The 19,196-nt window shown below is 30.3% G+C and overlaps 2 protein-coding genes and 2 long non-coding RNA genes across 4 annotated transcripts; 3 read left to right on the top strand and 1 right to left on the bottom strand.

The window, feature by feature from the left end:
• The first annotated feature begins 695 nt into the window (after positions 1–695).
• On the top strand, positions 696–2,379 carry LOC113003978 (H/ACA ribonucleoprotein complex subunit GAR1-like). The gene is made up of 4 exons (XM_039457261.1): positions 696–991; positions 1,297–1,461; positions 1,597–1,680; positions 2,098–2,379. The coding sequence occupies exons 2-4, from the start codon at positions 1,298–1,300 to the stop codon at positions 2,306–2,308; spliced, it is 459 nt and encodes a 152-aa protein (XP_039313195.1). The 5' UTR covers positions 696–991; position 1,297; the 3' UTR covers positions 2,309–2,379.
• A 7,743-nt stretch (positions 2,380–10,122) lies between these two features.
• On the top strand, positions 10,123–12,937 carry LOC120359517. Its single transcript, XM_039457260.1, has 2 exons — positions 10,123–12,266; positions 12,644–12,937. The coding sequence occupies exon 1, from the start codon at positions 11,509–11,511 to the stop codon at positions 12,262–12,264; it is 756 nt and encodes a 251-aa protein (XP_039313194.1). The 5' UTR covers positions 10,123–11,508; the 3' UTR covers positions 12,265–12,266; positions 12,644–12,937.
• Positions 12,938–14,159: 1,222 nt separating this feature from the next.
• On the top strand, positions 14,160–16,075 carry LOC120359519. The gene is made up of 2 exons (XR_005576278.1): positions 14,160–14,191; positions 15,778–16,075. It is a non-coding gene; the product is annotated as an uncharacterized LOC120359519 (long non-coding RNA).
• Positions 15,877–16,612, bottom strand: LOC120359518. The gene is made up of 2 exons (XR_005576277.1): positions 16,443–16,612; positions 15,877–16,162 (listed from the first exon to the last, which is right to left on the bottom strand). It is a non-coding gene; the product is annotated as an uncharacterized LOC120359518 (long non-coding RNA).
• Between the last annotated feature and the right edge of the window lie 2,584 nt (positions 16,613–19,196).

Genomic DNA, 19,196 nt, shown 5'->3' with positions numbered 1-19,196 from the left:
TTGACATTTAATTTTTTTCTGTACAGTAATACATTAAAATTATGTCATCACGGCAATATATTTTAGCTTCAATTTGTGGGACTATTACTTTGCATAGAGACATTATTTTAATTAATTAATTAATGTAAATCTCTTTAATTACTTATTAAAATAATCTGTATTCGAAAATAATTTTAATGTGATTAATTTATAGATATGTTAACATTATCGGGCAAGCCACTTTACTTTATAATTGAGGTAAAACAATACTCGGAGAAGTGACAGACTTCTTCATATTTTGACGTTACAAATTACTATATGAAATTTAAGAAAATTCAGACGTTCATTCGGGTCCTCTCTCAGAGTATTGTTTTACGCCAATTACAAAGTAAACTGGCTTGCCCGATAATGTAAACATATCTATAAATTAATCAAATTAAAATTATTTTCTACTTCAGATTATTTTAATAAGTAATTAAAGAAATTTACATTTATTCATTAATTAATTAAAATTATGTCCCTATCTAAAGTAATAGTCCCACAAATTGAAGTTAAAATATATTGCCGTGATGACATAATTTTAATTTATTATTAAAAATCGTAATTCTATTTACATTATTCTTCAAACAAATATTCGTATCCGAGTAAATTTCTTTATACAATTAAAAATTACAAAAGCGCGCCACGAACCGCGGTATCCCGTATACCGGCCGTATAGACGCAAGGGATACCATTTCTGTCAGTTTCTCGAGCGCCTCGATTCCGTGTCTTCTCTCTCGATCCAGCGTCGAGCGAGGAAGATGCGCTATTGAAATGTCCCCCACTATTTTTTGCCCGCACCCCGACTTACGCCGCGCTACCACGAAACACGTACGTGCGCGGCTTCGCGTGTGTGTGGCAGCCGAGTGGAGAAACATCATTCTGCCGGTGCATGTACATACGTGTCTCGCGGAAGTGCAGAAGAGATCAGGAAGCAGACAGAAACTTGAACAGTGAGACGAACAATTTGCATGTAAGTGGTATTTTTTTAACATTCTACAATAATTGAATAAGCTTGTATCTATATTAACACTAATTAAATATTAAATTGGAAAAGCTTAACATAAGCAAATAACGTTTTACATTAGATTCAACAAAATGACTCACTGACAATTGTTAAACATTTCATTTACACAGTTTCGATTTGATTTTCTTCAGCTGCTCTCCCCCTTCTCTCATTTTCTCTCTTTTTTTAAAAAAAGTCAGCAAAGAAACAAGGAAGAGGGGAGGGGAGAGAAACAGATAAAAAATGTAATACAAAAATTATTTTGTTTACAGAATGGGTAACAGAATTAGTTATAAAATGAAAGCTGAGGACGAAACAAAGGCCGATGAAGAAAAAAATGAAAGAAAAACTGAGGAAGAATTAAACGTCGTAGAAAAAAACAAAGCTGATGAGGAAATAAACGACGATGAAGAAACGTTTTATGACGCCGAAGAAAGGTATTGTATATATTGTATGATACCTAATCTAATAGAATATATGTATACAAATGTGCGCACGTACGCATTCTAGAATATTTAATTATTTTGCTTTTATTTCATAACTTTTTAATTTCTTAATTATAATCTTTTTAGATCGAATGAAAAAGAGAACTCTTTCAAAGAGGAAAAAGAAAAAATTACCAGAGGTGGCACAAAGCGCGCCGAACGTGATGACAAGTAAGAAATATATATATTTTATCACTATATTTATAAGATAATGCATTGTGAAAAGGAAAAAAAACTAGGTTAGAAAAAAATAATATATCAACATTAATGTTTTGGCTTAATTATTTGTTTTAAAATATAACTTGTGATAAATATAACGCTGATAAGTTGTTGGGAACTTGCCGGTATTATATTTTAAAAACTATTGCTGGCAAGAACGTAATGATAGGAGGATACTGCCTTCTGTTAATTGCTTTGCTGACAACTAATGAGAATATTTGTGACAAGTTGTCAACAACTTGCAATTATTTGGCTATGTGGGATACTATGGTTAATTTTTCTTTACTTTATTAGTTACTTAGTTAGAAATATTAAGATAAATTTGTTTGTTCAGTTATTATTTATTTTATATTTACCTATTTATTACAGATATAAATGGTCGGCAAGACGAAAAATAATTAAAAAAAAAGAAAGAAGAGAAAAAGGAGGAAAAGGAGTAATAGGATGGAGAGGAGGAAGAGGAGGAAGAGGAGGAAGACGAGGAAGAGGCGGAAGAGGAGGAAGAGGAGGAAGAGGAGGGGAAAGAAGGGGAGAAAATGGAAGTGCTTTAGTAAAAAACTTTTATACTTATTATTATTAAATATTACATAAAAGTAAGACAACAAAGAATATTTTTATAAAATAATACTTATATATAAATAAATATACTTATTTTAATATTTGTATCTTATTTACACACATATTATTACATTTTCTTTTAATTAAGGGAGGACACAAGATCTGTGATTTAAAAAATTAAATTTGAAATTTATTTGAGGGAGAAAAATAAATACAATTTTTCATTAATATGTTAATTATCATTATATAAAAAATGAAAAAAATTTATTACCAAAATTATTTATTCAGTACGAAATAATTTTGTGCCAATCATGACGGTACTAGATATTTTCACATGGTACCGTAACTCACAATCAGATCTATCCAAAACCTAGCTCGCAAACCAAAGGGCTACTTTCTATCTCTTCTGCGCCGCAGCTTCTCAATAGAGCAAAACAGAGAATAAGCAACGAAACAATAGACTAAAAGCTTCGAATCCAGACAGAGCTGACTCAGTTGACAACGTTTACTCTTTTTTGTTTACTCTGTGTCTCTATCGATGCAAAAAGTTGAAGCGCTTTGACTCGTGAATTTTCGACAGATTTGTAACTTCTCATGAAGCAATTTTTTGTATTCTGACCTAGGTTTTTTTTAAGAAAACAATTTGTAGGCTGAACCTAGAATAATTAAAAAATTTATTAGAAAATAACAGCAATATAAACATAAAACTGTAATTTTTGAAAATCAATTTTTGCTATCTTTTTTTTAATATTAACTTTTTTATTTCAAATTCACAAAAAGAAAAGTCGTCTAAAAGTAACTAAATCAGAAATAAGAGTATTTATTTCATATTAAGTTTATATTAAGTTGTAACGCATTTTAAATAATTTTAAATTAAAAATATTGCTGCGTAAAAAAGTTAATTTTTTATGTCCAACAACTAGGCATTTACATGTTATTTATTATTGTTAGCCATTTTGTACATATTGCAGCATTTTTTTAACGATTGTGTAATTGTGTAACAAATTTGTCTCTTAAAAAAATGATTAGAAATCATGTAATAATAATATATGAAATGAAATAAATGTAATATATATATATATATATATATACATACATACATACATACATATATATATATATATATATATATATACATACATACATACATACATACATACATACATACATATCACACACACACACACACACACACACACACACACACACACACACATTAAATATATGTATAATATTGAATATATTTTTATATATTTTTTTATTTTATATATGTCTTCTTATATGTATTTTATTATATATAAGAAAACATAAAATGTGCGTGTCAATTGTTAGCTGCTTATATAGAGCATTTCCAGGAGATGCCACGTGGAGGCCAATTGACACATAACGTGGAATTCTTTTATAAAAATGATCGTATTAAATGTATTAAGAAGCTCTAAAAAATGTATTAAAAGAAAGAACAAATAAAAAAAATGTAATTTTAAAGAATTCCAAGTTAATTATCTCCCATATTAGTTCGATCCGCCACAAGGCCGCGAACTGCACTATATTTAGTGCTTTACGTAGATCATTCCGCTCGAAGAGCCGCGATCTTTCTACTCGATCCGCACAAAATGCCGCGAGTAAGTATATTAAATTTTTTAAATCGTTCCGCTAAAATAGCCGCGATCTTTCTACTCGATCCGCACAAAATGCCGCGAGTAAATGTTTAAAATTCTTTAGATCGTTCCGCTTGAAAAGCCGCGATCTTTTTACTCGATCCGCACTAAATGCCGCGAGTAAGTATATTAAATTTTTAAAATCGTTCCGCTAAAATAGCCGCGATCTTTCTACTCGATCCGCACAAAATGCCGCGAGTAAATGTTTAAAATTCTTTAGATCGTTCCGCTTGAAAAGCCGCGATCTTTACTCAATCCGCACAAAGTGCCGCGAGTTAATGTAAAATTAATATTTTATAGACTTTGTACATTAATTAATTTTTGTGAAGGTTTATGCTGAGAGCGATTTTGTGAAACTCTTAATCGCTCTCCTAACCAAACTAAATCTTTTTGAATTTTAATCTTCATCATGTAATATACCAGACTTTTTCGATGGGTACTGCAAGTTTCATGTTGAAACCAACCTGGATACTTAATGTTAACAGCTTCTTCCATCAATGGAAAAAGAGTATCTTGTATTTTATAACTTCCCCTAATATTAGGATAGCCTGTATCAAAAACTGCATTTATTAGCTTAAATACAAATGAAAATTCTTGTGTAGGGACACATAAATGTCCCAATTCTTGACCATCATTTGTCTCATATGCTCGAAAAAATGTTAATATTTGCCTTGCGTGTGTTAGTTCGTGATTTTCATCAATAAATGAAATGCGACATTGATCACAATTTGATTTTGTCACACATTTTTTAGCAATAAAGCCTGCAAAATATTCCACAGCAGATGCTTCTAAAGTTTCGTCATTTGTATATGAAGCATCAATAACAATTTTTTCTACGTTGACCAATGTATTGTCATCATGTTCAAAATCATTTGCAAAATCATCTATATTAATTGATTCGATTAAATTGTCAATATCAGGTGTTGTTTGAACGACAGATGTAGATGTAGATGCAGATGCAGATGTAGATGTAGATGTACTTATTATACTTGGAAATAAAATTTCATCTTCATCATCTAAACAATTTGCAGATTGTGCAGGTTTCGATAAATTTAGTACAATGTTTTTTTGTAATAATAATCGAAAACTTTTTGCAGTTGGATTTTGATTATATGTTCCACCATATGTACGTATCATGGAAAATAGATTTTCCGCCGGGTCTTGGTTTACTCTAGAAGTCATAAAAAATTTAACTCCGTCGTATTTTAAATCATCCCATAATTGTAAAATGGATTTTACACTAATTTGTAATCCTTCAAAACATGGTGGTACTTTAAAACCTTTATTTGTAATAGTACGCCACTTAGAAGAATCTATTAATAATTGTTTTAAATTATTTTCCACATGAGGGCGAATTTCTGATAGAGCACAAGCATTTGGATTTGGATTATTACAGTTGCGACTGTTTAAAGAATCGAAATTGTCATTAAGAATTGTAAAAAATTCAGCAGTATGTATTACAGTTTCAGAATCAATTACTCCTGTTGTGGCTGCAGTTAATAAGGATGCTGATACTCTGCGACTGAATACTTGTAAAGCTAAACGACATTTCATTCTGTCGAAATTATTCGGATTTACATGTTTTTCCGATAATTTGACAGCTGCTCTCGTCCCTTTATCGTTTTCTAATTGCCATAATGAGCGCACATCATTCCATGATGCTATTTTGTTGTCATCGTACAAAATATTATATTTTAATAATTGATTTCGTATAGATTTAAAAATATGTGGTATATCAAATATTGCATATATTTTGTGTTGTCCGTGCATAAAATAAGGACGTTCAATAGAAATTTTATGTTTTATAGCACTTTGGTTATTAGTGCCTTGGTCACAGACAATAGCACGCAATTTTAATCCCGTATTTAATACTGCTTCTATAATTTCATCTAATGCAGACGATAAAAGAGCATGATTTAAAGCACCACTAGTTAAATAATACGCTATAGGTTGTTTCCAATTATGTAACAAACCGCGAACCATAAAAACTAATGCACTTGTCGCGACTGTTGCGCTATGTCCAAGTGATCCCAAATCCTCAAAGCCTTCAACTTTTTGTCGTTTCTCGTGAAAATCAAAACCTTTTTTTATTTTCATCTCATCCAAAAGTAAAACACAATTGCGTTCGCTAATATCCATGCAATTTACTTTTGCTTTTAAATGATGAAACATGGTATTACAAATTCCAGGCCATAAATCTATTATATTAAACCATGTTTTAATGGTTGCTTCTGAGGGTAATATAAAACCGAACCCTTCACGCATTTTTCTGTATAAACTTGGCGAGGTATAGTGCATTTGTTTCGCTAATTGTTTTTCGTCGTCATTGTATGTTTCTTTTTTCTTATGGAAAAGTTGCATTATTAAAAAAGTTAAAAGAAAGCCTTGAACTCGTCGAAGTAAAGCGTTTAAAAGACTTCTGTCTGATAAATTACCTGTTATTAATTTTTGTCGTAAACGAGTTATAATATTACGTCCTGCTTTAAGTTTCAGTGTAAACATGTGAATGCGATTTCTTAATTTGTGTATTTTAATGTTTTGCCATGCAACTGTTTTCTCTAACATACGTATTCGAGCATAATGCTCGTGACACTGTACATTCTCATTATCAATAAATTCCTCATCGTCAATAGGATGTAGTAACGGTTCTGCATTTTTTTTTAATCTCCCACTTGGATATATCATATTCGGTGGAAAATGCCTACTGCATATTCTAAACTTTTTTAATTCTGCATCAGATTCTTCCGCAAAATCATCACAACCGCTATTTACCAACCATGTTATTAATCGTTCTCTATCTTCAACAGGTAGACGATGAAATCGGACATTTAGTATATTTTCTCTGCTATTTATACCACAGTTTTTATAAATGCAGATACTGTAATGAGTCTTTTTGCCTTTACAAATACTCGACATTTTGTATATCTTTGGGTTAAGAAACTTAAAGACTTACTTATTTTGATGTAAATGATGTAAATGTTTAAGATGTAGATCTTACTGCGCTACGTAATACTACATCAACACTTCAATTATACAAATATAGTTGAGCACAATTGTATCGAAACACTGTAAATAATTCTTATACGTCCTCCACGTGCTTACTGCAGTCAGAGTCGCGAAGAAATGATAAACAACTGACAACTGACAACACTTATTGCGCAATATAGATATAGGGCCGTGACTAGACATTTTCGTGCCCCTTTGATCTAATTTTTGTGCTAAAAAACATTATGTCTTTGTAAAAATACGAACTTGATAGAAATATTATTAAATTAAATTTACATAATCAATATTATTTTTTATAATAGATAGATTCACATACATGTATATGTGAGCTGTATGTCTTATTGTCTTTATGTACATATGTATTATGTACACATGTTGTATTTATGTACACATTTTATGAAACATGCAAGTTATAAACAAAACATGTTTATTTAAAAGACATGCTGACTAAATGCAATTTGTTTAATAATACCGCTTTTGTTAAACTTAAAACCATAATTTTTTTTTTAATTTTTTTTTTATAAAGAAATAATGTTATTCCAAATAGTAAAATGTTGTCTATTTAACAAATGTTTTTCTGGCTGATCATATTTGTGACCAGACATTAAAAATAATGTCCAGACATGAATAAAATTATGCTCAAATTTAAATTATTATAACATTATAATTGGATTTAAATGTTGATAGAGTGTTCCAAAACTCAATAAGCATTAAGAATATGTATTTTAAAATAACACAAATTTAAATTTTTTCTCAGACCACTTACTAAATGAAATGATTCTTATAAATTTTTAACACTGAAAACCAGACCATAAACAAAATTGCTTTATCATGTTAAATATTTGAGAAAATTTAAAAAAATTAAATAAAATTAAGGTAAAATAGCTACAAAATAGTAAAAACAATGCTACGTAATACAACAATTTTATTAACAAAATGTTATTTTGAATGACGAAAAATCTATAACAATCATCTTGTCCGCGTTGTAATTTAAAATTCGCATCGTACAGTGTAATTTTCATTTTAAAAGAAGTAAGCTATTAATATTTTAAAGTACGCAAAGTAAAGAATATTTCTAAAATTGAAAAGATCTGCAATATAATACATACATTTATAAGCATTGTGATAAATAACAAAAAAATATATTGTATGTTTGATTTTATCGTTAGCTATCAATAATAATTATTAATACAATTAACACAAAACATAATTATTAATACAATTGATAAATAACAGTAAAATGCAAAATACAAATTTTTTATTTTAAATACAAAATATTTCTTTAACATACAAAATACTTTCTAATTTGACTTTTAACAACGATATAAATTCTCTTAATAGGATTAAACGCTACAACATTGTGTAAAATTTTTAAACTGACTTTTATAATCAACTAACAATAAGCAAAAAAATTTAAGTATAGTTAATATTTCTAATTGAATTACAAAGGAAAAAAATCAGAATCAAAGTTTTGCCTCCGATTATAGAAGTTAAGCAATGTAAAATGTTTGAACAAAATATATATAAGGCATTATAAAAATAGTGATTATCACCTTTTGAATATATATAATATACATACAATACACACATACACACACGCACGCACACACACACACACACGCACACAAACACACACGCGCGCGCGCGCGCGTGTGTGTGTGTGTGTGTGTGCGTGTATGTATATGTATGTATGTATTGTATGTAACGCCTTATGCAATAATGAAGTTATTCAATACTAAATTAGTAATTCTAATCAAAGAAATAAAGAGTCATGCGCAAGATCTTAATGCAAATTATCCATAATGTCTTCTTTTAAATTACAGTGTAATAAACGTTTCGATCGATTCGTGTATTGAATCATCAAAACATACTAAAAAAGGATCCAGTGCATTTAGTTGATTAAGATTTTTCATATAAATATAATTTTTTTATATTTGAAATTATGACAAATCAATATCTTATATGGTTGAATTTGTTTTTTGTGTTTCATGAACTATATTATTATGTTAGTACAAATATGCCAACCCATTAAAAAAAATGGCAATTTAAAATATATTTAAAAATATTATGCATATACTGCAGTACCATTACGCAATAAATTATGTTACACGGCGAATCTAATAAAAAGTTCAGTTTATCTAAAAAATCATTAAAGATAGAAAAACATTTGTTATGAAAATTATAAAATAATTAAGAGAACATATTTTAATGATTTTGAGTAATCTTAAATGTCCTTGGTTTTCGTACTATCAGTAAAAAATTTTTGTAATGGAAATTAGTATCTTTAAGTATATAAACCAAAAGAAGTCATCTAATAGTTTGCAACAATTGGTTTATTATGCCAAGAAATGTTAAAAGTCAACCAATTCTTTTATTTTTTTAAAGGTATAATAATAGTTTAACATATTAAATAGAGTGATCTTGAAAAGGATAAAAGCACAATTAAAACTACTTCTACCAATCCATTTATTTTCAACAGTTTATCACTTCGGAAAACATAATATAAAAAATAAAACATTTTTCGCGAAATACATTTCAAGAATTAGAAGAAATAAGCAGAAGAATTTTAAATAATAAATTAATCTTTTGATTTAATAGACAATCATATGAAACTATATTCTATAATATAATAATTAATATTTCATATAATTGTCAATTAAATCAAGAGATAATTCATACATTAATTCCTGTTTTATCTTTTACATTCTTTTCATTGAAGGTTTTGAACATTTCTAATGATAAAACAGTGATTGCATGAGGTAAAAATTTTCATTAACTTATCGTCCGAACAGTCAAAACAGTCGATAATATCACTGCTCTTCAATTACCGCCGGGCCCCCGGGGCCCCCGAGATGGTCACGAAAATTTGCCCAGGGTTGACGGTCTTTAATAGTCTCTCGTCGGTGCCGAGTTATCCAGCAGTTGATTGAGCTTGCAAAATATATATATTAAATTGAATTTATTCTACACACACACGCACACACACACACACACACACACACATATATATAGTCAGTTCCTTTTGGTAGATTTAAATTTTCATTTTTCAGATTTTCTCCAATTAATGACTCATTGAAAATTCCGCCATTGCTGTTACCACCATAAGCACCAACATCTACCCACATAGCACGTAATATTTCTGCGATATCACAGAAATATTACATATTACTGTGAAATATCACAGAAATATTATTGTGATATTACATAGTGATAATAACATTAAGGGCTTTAGACAGGGTAAAAGTTTGAAAAAATCGATTTTTCAGTTTTGGTATATTTTGAAAGATATATGTCTCGAGAATATGTATATCAAGTTTCAAAGCGAAATTCTGAAAGGTGACGAAGATACAGCAATTTTTTTGAAGCAGCGTTTGTGTCTGAACGGAGCGCACGGTGCGACGAGCGCGCAGATATAATGCAGTGTGGCCGCTCGACCTTCTCCGAATTGCACGAGGGGCCTTTGTTTGTTTTCAGGTAGGGTACAGTCGTCTGAGAGTGGGGAAAACTAGATGAGATTATATTCAGTCGTCTTTCGGCAACTGTGCGACGAACTTCAAGCGCTCAGAAAGATCGTTATACGTTGTAAATATTTTTATTATCATGGATAGAAAAGGACAAAGGCACGAAGTTGGAAAATCAACGAAGAGAGCAGATAGAAAAAGAAAAAGATGTGTTCCGAAAAATCGCTACCAAGCAGAGAAGCCAGATATAAATATCAGCACTTCGTCGAAGAAACTAAGCAGCTTTGGCGAAACTAACGTCATTATTAATCCAAATATCAGCTACAGGATTATTAATTTCATTGCTGTTTTTTCCGCCATAAGCACATATGTGAAATGCAAAACGTGTGGAGGAGATGTAGAGTTTCACGAAGGTAACAAACGTGGACTTGGATTTAAAATTATTATAAAGTGTCGATCCTGCGTAGGGAAAGAAATAAATTCGTGCCCACTAGTTCAAAATGCTTACGAGGTGAATCGTCGTTTCATTTTTGCAATGCGAATAATCGGAATAGGATTAGCTGGAGCAGAGAAATTTTGCGCGTTCATGGATTTACCGCGTCCTATATTCAGGATATTTTATAACACTATAATATCTCAAATCTGTGATGCTACGGAAGCTATAAAAAACTTAACAATAAAAAAAGCCTGTGACATTGAAAAACAATTAACAAATGAAAAATGTGAAAAATCTAATGGACTAACCGTTTCTGGCGATGGCAGTTGGCGAAAGCGCGGTTTCAGTTCATTACATGGTGTTGTAACCGTCATAGGTTACTACAGCAAAAAAGTACTTGATATTTCAGTAAAATCATCGTATTGTAAAGAATGCACAATATGGCAGAAAAAAACCCATTTACCGGAATATGAACTTTGGAAGCAGGAACATGAAAACCAATGCAGCGCTAATCATACAGGCTCAGCAGGTAAAATGGAGCCCGATGCCATGCTCGAAATGTTTCAAAGAGCTGAAGAATTACATGGCGTAAAATACGTAAATTACATAGGAAACGGCGACTCAAAAACTTATAGTAAAATCGTACAGCAGCTTCCGTATAATGTACAGAAAAAAGAGTATAAATCATGTACAAAAGAGGATGGGAACCAGATTGCGAAATCGCAAAAAAAATGAGAAGGGCCTCGGTGGTAAAGGCAAACTGACCGACAATTTAATAAAAGATCTCACGCTGTATTACGGTCTTGCAATAAGGCGCAACAGTGATTCCCTTCAAAACATGAAGAAAGATATCTGGGCCACTTTCTTCCACAAGTGCTCTACGGACGAAAAACCACAACATGATAATTGCCCGACAACAAAAGACTCATGGTGCAAGTGGCAAAAAGCTTATGCGCTTGGCAATATCAATAATTTTAAACACGAACCTGCGATGCCAGAAGCTGAGTCCCAGGCAATCAAACCGATATATGAAGACCTCACTCGGGACGATCTTTTAGAGCGCTGCTTAGGTGCATTCAATCAAAATAATAATGAAAGTATTAATCAAATTATTTGGAAAATTGCACCTAAGTCAGCTTTTAGTGGCACCTCTATCGTTCAAATTGCCGCCAATGTCGCTACAATAATGTTTAACGATGGTCATGTAGCGCTCCTAGATGTATTGGAGCTTCTGAACATCGAAATTGGCCAAATATTATACGATTATTGCCACCACACGGACGAAGAACGCATCGCTGAGCGCCAAGCCTATGAAAATACGCGCGAAGGTCGCTTATGCGTTACAACTTCTGCTGGCGTGAACACAGCAAATTTGGATGTAGAAGAGCTGTTATATGGCGCAGGGATTGCCGAATAAGAGTAAGTAATTTTAATTCTTAATTTAATATGTAATTTACGTATAGTAATCTGAAAGTAAAACTTTAAACGCGTTTTTCTCGAAACCACTTTTTTCAACCTGGTTGACAGCAAATCAAAAAATCTATTCAACGTATCAACTTGGAGTAAATTGCATTTTATTCAGAAAACCTATCTCTAACGTCTATCGTAGCCGTTTTTTGATTAATAAAAATTTCGTAATTTTATTAACATTTTTCGCAACAAAAAAAAGATCGAATTTTTAAAAAAATTTTCAAATGCCTGCCATTTTGTTTTTTTCTGCAATATCGCAATTTCCCTACGTACGACTATAGCTATACTTATTATCTTTCATAATCTTTTTCATTTTTTTGTTTCAGACAACGCATATGGTCGATTTGCTGTCAACGCGGTAAAAAGAGCTACTTAAGATTGCCTCTTGTATAGCAGCCTTAACTATAGTAAACGAGGCCAAAAAAATTTTTTTATATACTCAAACATTGATACAATAAAGTACTTATAAAAAAAATTACTTGACTTTATTATATATTTAAAAAAAAATTCCCAAAAATTGGTTTTTTTTTAGACCGTCACCCTGTCTAAAGCCCTTAAAATATTCCAATGATATCATTGCAATATATTGTTGCAATATTTAATTTCAAAGAACAAGGTAATGTCAAACCACATTTTTATTATGTCTTATTAATGCAACGTCACTATCTCTTTGATTAATTTCGAGATTTTTAGTATCCTTAATATTCTTGGTAATTTCGGTATCCTATAGAAGAAATCAACTTACAAATAAAATAATTATGTCTTTGCCCTTTCGTGGAATAAAAGTAAATGTTAAGAAAAAAAATTAATTAACTTTATTATTAGTTTAGATATTTACTTAGTTTATTCCTTAAACAGTATATATGTATAAACTATAATGTACGCTCTTCTATGTAATCTATCAATTTAATTGTTGCTTTACAACTCGATCAATAATGATTTTATTAAAAAAATTACAGAAAAACCTTTGTATTTATCTTATTGTCATTTATAATTTTTACAGGAGCACAAAATTGATTTTAATTTTTAAACATTTTTATCATGAGGAATTTAAAAAAAAATGTTTACAAAAAGTTTTGTTAATACACATTTATTATTCACTTGGCAATAAATATTTCAAAGTATATTAAGAAGTTTTTAAAAAAATATACATTTTTACATCATTTAATATTTACTGCTCGGTACATTATTTTGTGAAATAGTTTATTCATTAATATTGATTAGACTATTATACACCACAGTAAAAGGTTTTTCAAGTTAATTAAAATATTAAATTTCCAACAAATTTTTCTTTAGATTTCACTTTTTTTCAACTCTATTAAAAAATGTGATTATATATATTCCATCATTAATTAGGTATTTTACAATGTTCATTAATTATATGTATGTATATAATGTTGCGGCTCGGTCACCGACCGTCACAACATACGACGAAACAAGCGAGCGCGTACACAGCCGCTATGCGGTCCCGCCGTGTGTATAAGACTCCACGCAAACAAGTGAGTGCTGGCACCACCGCTAGGTGGCCGCGCCGCTGGAGACCTTCTCGTGAGTCCAAGGTCCGTGGATTGGCGTTGGAGGGGAAGGAAGGTCGTTGCATAGCCGCCATTTTCGAGACAGCGAGTCAGGGTTAGTGTATGTACGTAGATAGTAAGGTACTACAGCTATTAGTTGTGTGAGTGAGCGAGTGTGCAGTAAAAGTATGGCCGCCGCCATTTTCGTTCCACATCGTTGAAGTGGATGCAACGACCTTCCTTCCCCTCCAACGCCAATCCACGGACCTTGCGTGAGTCAAGTGCAGCTTCAGGTGTTATATCTAGACGCCACTGCGGCCGACCGGGCCGACTCACCACGACTCACTAGCTCACACTTCAGTAAGATTTTAAAGAAAATTGTTGCTTGTTGTAATTTGGAAACAAATACTTGTTCTAATTTTTTTCCAATGTAACGTCCCTTGAAAAAAAAGTTGATAAACTTGTTTCAATAAACTGATTACTGATCAGTAACTGATTATATTTTGTCAGTTACTGATTAGTAATCAGTTTATTGAAACAAGTTTATCAATTTTTTTTTAAGGGGTACGTGTAGAACGCTGTTCCATATAAAATTTTATATTTTTACATGTAAATAATATTTTGTATTGTTATTTAATCTTGAACATAAATTAAAATTATAATTCAAATTGAATCTTTTTTAACAAAAATAAAAAAGGATACAAGAGATTTTTTTTGTAAATTAAACATTTATTACGTTTACATTATTGTATTCTGTTTTAATAAATATAATTATTTTTTTTTATGTTTAATATATATTACATGTAACGATATGAAAATAATATTAAGAATAACAATAAAAATAAAATAAATTGAAATAATTTATTTATTTAATTTTTTGCAATATTATTTAAATATCACATAAACATCACAGAAATATTGTGAAATATCACAGTAATATTACTATGAAATATCAGAGTAATATTACTGTGATGCGTTTTCGCGGACATTTTGATATTACTGTGATATCACAGTAATATTTCGTGATATTTCTGCAATATTTCATTTGTAATATTGCAATGTAAAAGTGATATTGCTATGATATCACTGCAATATTACGTGCTATGTGGGTACTAACGTGAATCTATATACATGGTTAGCTACTGCCATCAAGACAATACTGTAATATTTTTTATAATTAAAGAAAAGACTTCCTGAATTAGGGGGACATTGCAAAGTAATGTGTTTGCCGTCGACTGCTCCCACACAATTTGGCATATTCCATCTTTTCCAAAAACCTTCAGCATAACATTTCCATTCTTCTTCATTTGGTGGTGACATATATATTGGTTGTAATACATTTATTAAAACCTGACATACTTCTTTAATTAACATACGCACTGTCGATTCACCAATGCGAAAAGCTAGAGCAATAGATAAGGGAAGATCTCCAGTGGCAAGATATCTAACAAACATTTGTTTCAATACCTATATTATTAACATTGATTATAATAAAAAATCACTATCAAGGCACATTTCAAAACAAATAGTTAATTATTCTGCACAATGTTTAAGTATATATACTATTTTACTTTTTACCAATCAACAGATTCTTAAAAAAATAAATACTAATAATTCAATATTTAACAAAATTGCCCTAAACTAATTTTTTATCTGTCAAATGTGCCTATTACAAAACTTGTGTTTATTTGTACTTTATAAAGGATGTAATTTTTTTCAAACACAGATAAGAAAATTGCTTTATTACCTTAATACTATTAGCAGTCTTTGTTCTGCAGGAAGTGCTCAATAACTATTTTTTCTTAAATAAGGTTCAGTTAATTGAACTAGTTTATTAAACAATGGCAAACTCATTCTTGTGTAACGAAAAAATAAAGTCTCATCATTTTTTAAGTGTTGAAAAAGTATTTCATAATCGCCATATAAATGTCTTATTTGATTTACAGGTCTCACACGCCATCTTCTATTATATCATTTTATTTGTTTTTTTTTACGTTTTAATAATTTATATAAAAGTATCCAATATAAAATAATTGACCAAAATATTTTATCTTTCTTCATTTAATACTTAAAATTTTTTACAATTTCCTATAAAAAAATCAATATATGCTGCTCGCTTTTCGAGAACTACAAGCTGCTTTTCTCGCTCCTGCTATCTGTGAACCACTATGAACTTGCTGAACAAGCAGAGTCAGCTCTTGATGATGTTCCTGATGACGGGCGGCGTCGGCCTCGAAAATTCCTTCGTCAATCCCGTCGAATTGCTGCTAGCGAGGTGCTGGGACGAGCTTTGTCAATTGCACAACGTGCCAGGATTTACAGCAAACTTTTCTGAAAAATACAGATTAACATGCGTTAAAGCAAACAATCTTTATAAAAAATGTATTAAATTTCTTTATAAAAACTAATAAAAATTCTTCTCAAATTTAATAAAAACTTAATTTTCAAGTACATTAAATAAATCTTCTTAAACATAGAAGTTAGGTTATATACATTTATTGAAATGTATTTCAATATATAAAACATATTTCACGTTTTACATATTTAAAAAAATTAAATATAATTACTGATATTTATAAATTATTCATTTATTATGCAGTAAAGTAATTACATGTTTAAATACGTAATATTCTTCGTAACGATAAACACCTCACTGGCCCCTTGAGACTGCTTGAGACATAAGACATAAGACAGTTATTGTGCGTTCTTAAAGACAAAGACTTAAGTCATAAAACTTGTCTTAAGGTTATAAGTCAGCCATTCTGCTCAGGCCCTTAAGCAGTAAGCGAATTAGCCAATGGCAATTGAGAATATAAGGTCAAACGTAAGCAGTAGCAAATCCAACACGTTGAACATCTTAAGGCTATAACACACATCTTCCATAACCGTAACCATAAGACGTACCGTAAGAATTAGCCAATCACAGTCGAGAATTAAGAAATAAAAATCTGAATTCTTGACTGTGATTGGTTAATTCTTACGGTACGTCTTATGGTTACGGTTATTGAAGGTGTGTGTTATAGCCTTTACTGCGTACATACGTTTTACCGCTTAAGTTTTTCTATGTGCCATGGCTTTCAAACACGCTGGGTGTAGGTACACTCACGGAATTTGATTCTGTCCATGGAGAAATTTTCCAAACTGAGAAGTTACCACTTTCTACATACTTGCAGTTCATGATTAATGAAACGACTAGAGCTTATTGGTCGTTACGTTAATCATGAACTGTAAAGAAAGATAGCGACTTCTTAGTTTGGAAAATTTCCCTATGGACAGAATCAAAGTCCTTGGGTGTATACCCTGCCGAAAATATGCGATTAAAACCGATTAAAAAAAAGTTATCCAAATCGATCGGGATTTCTGCACCGAAAATACGGTATTAAGACCGATTAAAAATCAGATCGGAATTAGTATAATTCGGACGGATTAATATTGGGATAAATCCATTTCAATCCAAAATTACATGATTTCATAAATTATAATTAAATCGAATTTTAATGCGATGTGACGCGCTGAGACGCTAACAAACCTTGTGTGCTATTTTTAAATAAAGAGATATTTTGATGACAACACTATAAATCACGTTAAAAAATTTGTAAAATTGTCCAAAAGCTATGATTTTTTGGCAGTTCATAAACCGTCAAGAAAAAAATAGTTTTAGAACAATTTTACAAATTTGTTAAAATAATTTACAATGTTATTTTATCAAAATAGCTTTTTATTTGAAAGTAGCACGCAAGAATTCTCAGCGTCTCAGCGCATTATTTCTTGTTACTAGAGTCAGGATTCCTAAATGTGATGGTCACTGAGAGTATTTATGCAACTACATTAAAATTTGTAAAAATTTTTATATTATGCATTACATTTAAACAATTTATAAATTTAAAAACAGAAATATATGTATATAGAATAGGTGTCGTATTTCACAGTCAGAAATATCGTAAAGCACGAAAGACGAGCGATACAATGGTTCAGTTGCATTCAGGTGAATATGAACAAATATTACACATCTCTTAAATAATAAATGTCACATTCAAATATCAAAAATTACAATCAGTTTCAACAAACCGTTCGTACATGTATCGTACAGTCGTGTTCATTATAGTTGCGACACTTTTTCTTTGATGGTTTTTGGAATGTAGCCTTGCTCATCGAGCTGCGAACGTAATTGGCTGGATCCACAAGTAAGAACCAATCATGTCCTCAGCTCTCGTTATAGTTGAGCGTTCAGAAACGCATCTAAGAAAAAGTGTCGCAACTATAATGAACACAACTGTACAATGGATAAGATAGAATCAGAAGATTATGTACATACATAGCTCAATAGTTCCAATAAGTGATGTAAAAAGCAAGATTATTCATGTAGATGTAGGATATTCTAGATATTTATGGAAAACTCCGAATGTATATGAGATTCAATAATATGGTAATAAATACAATGCTGTTTATAAAAAAATGTTATTGTACATTTTATTTAAAAAAATGTTAATGCAAATGTTATGCAAACCTCAATATAATTAAAATTATTAATAAGAAATATTATATTATTGTAATAAACAACTTTTTTTTTATTTAAAAAATCTACAATTTATGTCCAGGTATACTAACGTGGTTGAAATTTAATTGTTGGTTAATTTACAGAATGACAATGTCAAAATTTCTTATATAATTATTGCATATAATATAGTAGAAATGCTTAAATTTCGGAGTTGCCAGCATCCTACAAGTTAACCAATGATTAAATTTAAGCCTTTGATAGAAATGGGCATTAAGCGGATTATTTTGGATTATATATCCATTCGATTATTCAAATTTATTTGGATTGACAACAGTATGGATTAGAATGTAATTATTTTGGATTAGAACCCACATAGCACGTAATATTTCTGTGATATCACAGAATCATTGCAATATCACAGAAATATTACATATTACTGTGAAATATCACAGAAATATTACTGTGATATTACACAGTGATAATGACATTGAAATATTCCACTGATATCACAGAAATATCACAGAAATATTATTGTGATATTACACAGTGATAATAACATTAAAATATTCCAATGATATCATTGCAATATATTGTTGCAATATTTAATTTCAAAGAACAAGGTAATGTCAAACCACGTTTTTATTATGTCTTATTAATGCAACGTCACTATCTCTTTAATTAATTTCGATATTCTTAGTATCCTTAATATTCTTGGTAATTTTAGTATCCTATAGAAGAAATCAACTTACAAATAAAATAATTATGTCTTTGCCCTTTCGTGGAATAAAAGTAAATGTTAAGAAAAAAAATTAATTAACTTTATTATTAGTTTAGATATTTACTTAATTTATTCCTTAAACTGTATAT

Source organism: Solenopsis invicta, chromosome 14, assembly GCF_016802725.1.
Source record: "Solenopsis invicta isolate M01_SB chromosome 14, UNIL_Sinv_3.0, whole genome shotgun sequence".
Taxonomy (NCBI): domain Eukaryota; kingdom Metazoa; phylum Arthropoda; class Insecta; order Hymenoptera; family Formicidae; genus Solenopsis; species Solenopsis invicta.
The sequence above is the reverse complement of the archived record's forward strand: the minus strand, read 5'-3'. Positions and strand labels throughout refer to the sequence as shown.

Excerpts from the sequence above, each read along its gene's own strand:
- LOC113003978 (XM_039457261.1), top strand. The coding sequence starts at position 1,298 with ATGGGTAACAGAATTAGTTATAAAATGAAAGCTGAGGACGAAACAAAG. Across the intron at positions 1,462-1,596 it reads TTTTATGACGCCGAAGAAAG|ATCGAATGAAAAAGAGAACT; the intron begins GTATTGTATATA and ends TAATCTTTTTAG. Across the intron at positions 1,681-2,097 it reads CGCGCCGAACGTGATGACAA|ATATAAATGGTCGGCAAGAC; the intron begins GTAAGAAATATA and ends TATTTATTACAG.
- LOC120359517 (XM_039457260.1), top strand. The coding sequence starts at position 11,509 with ATGTACAGAAAAAAGAGTATAAATCATGTACAAAAGAGGATGGGAACC.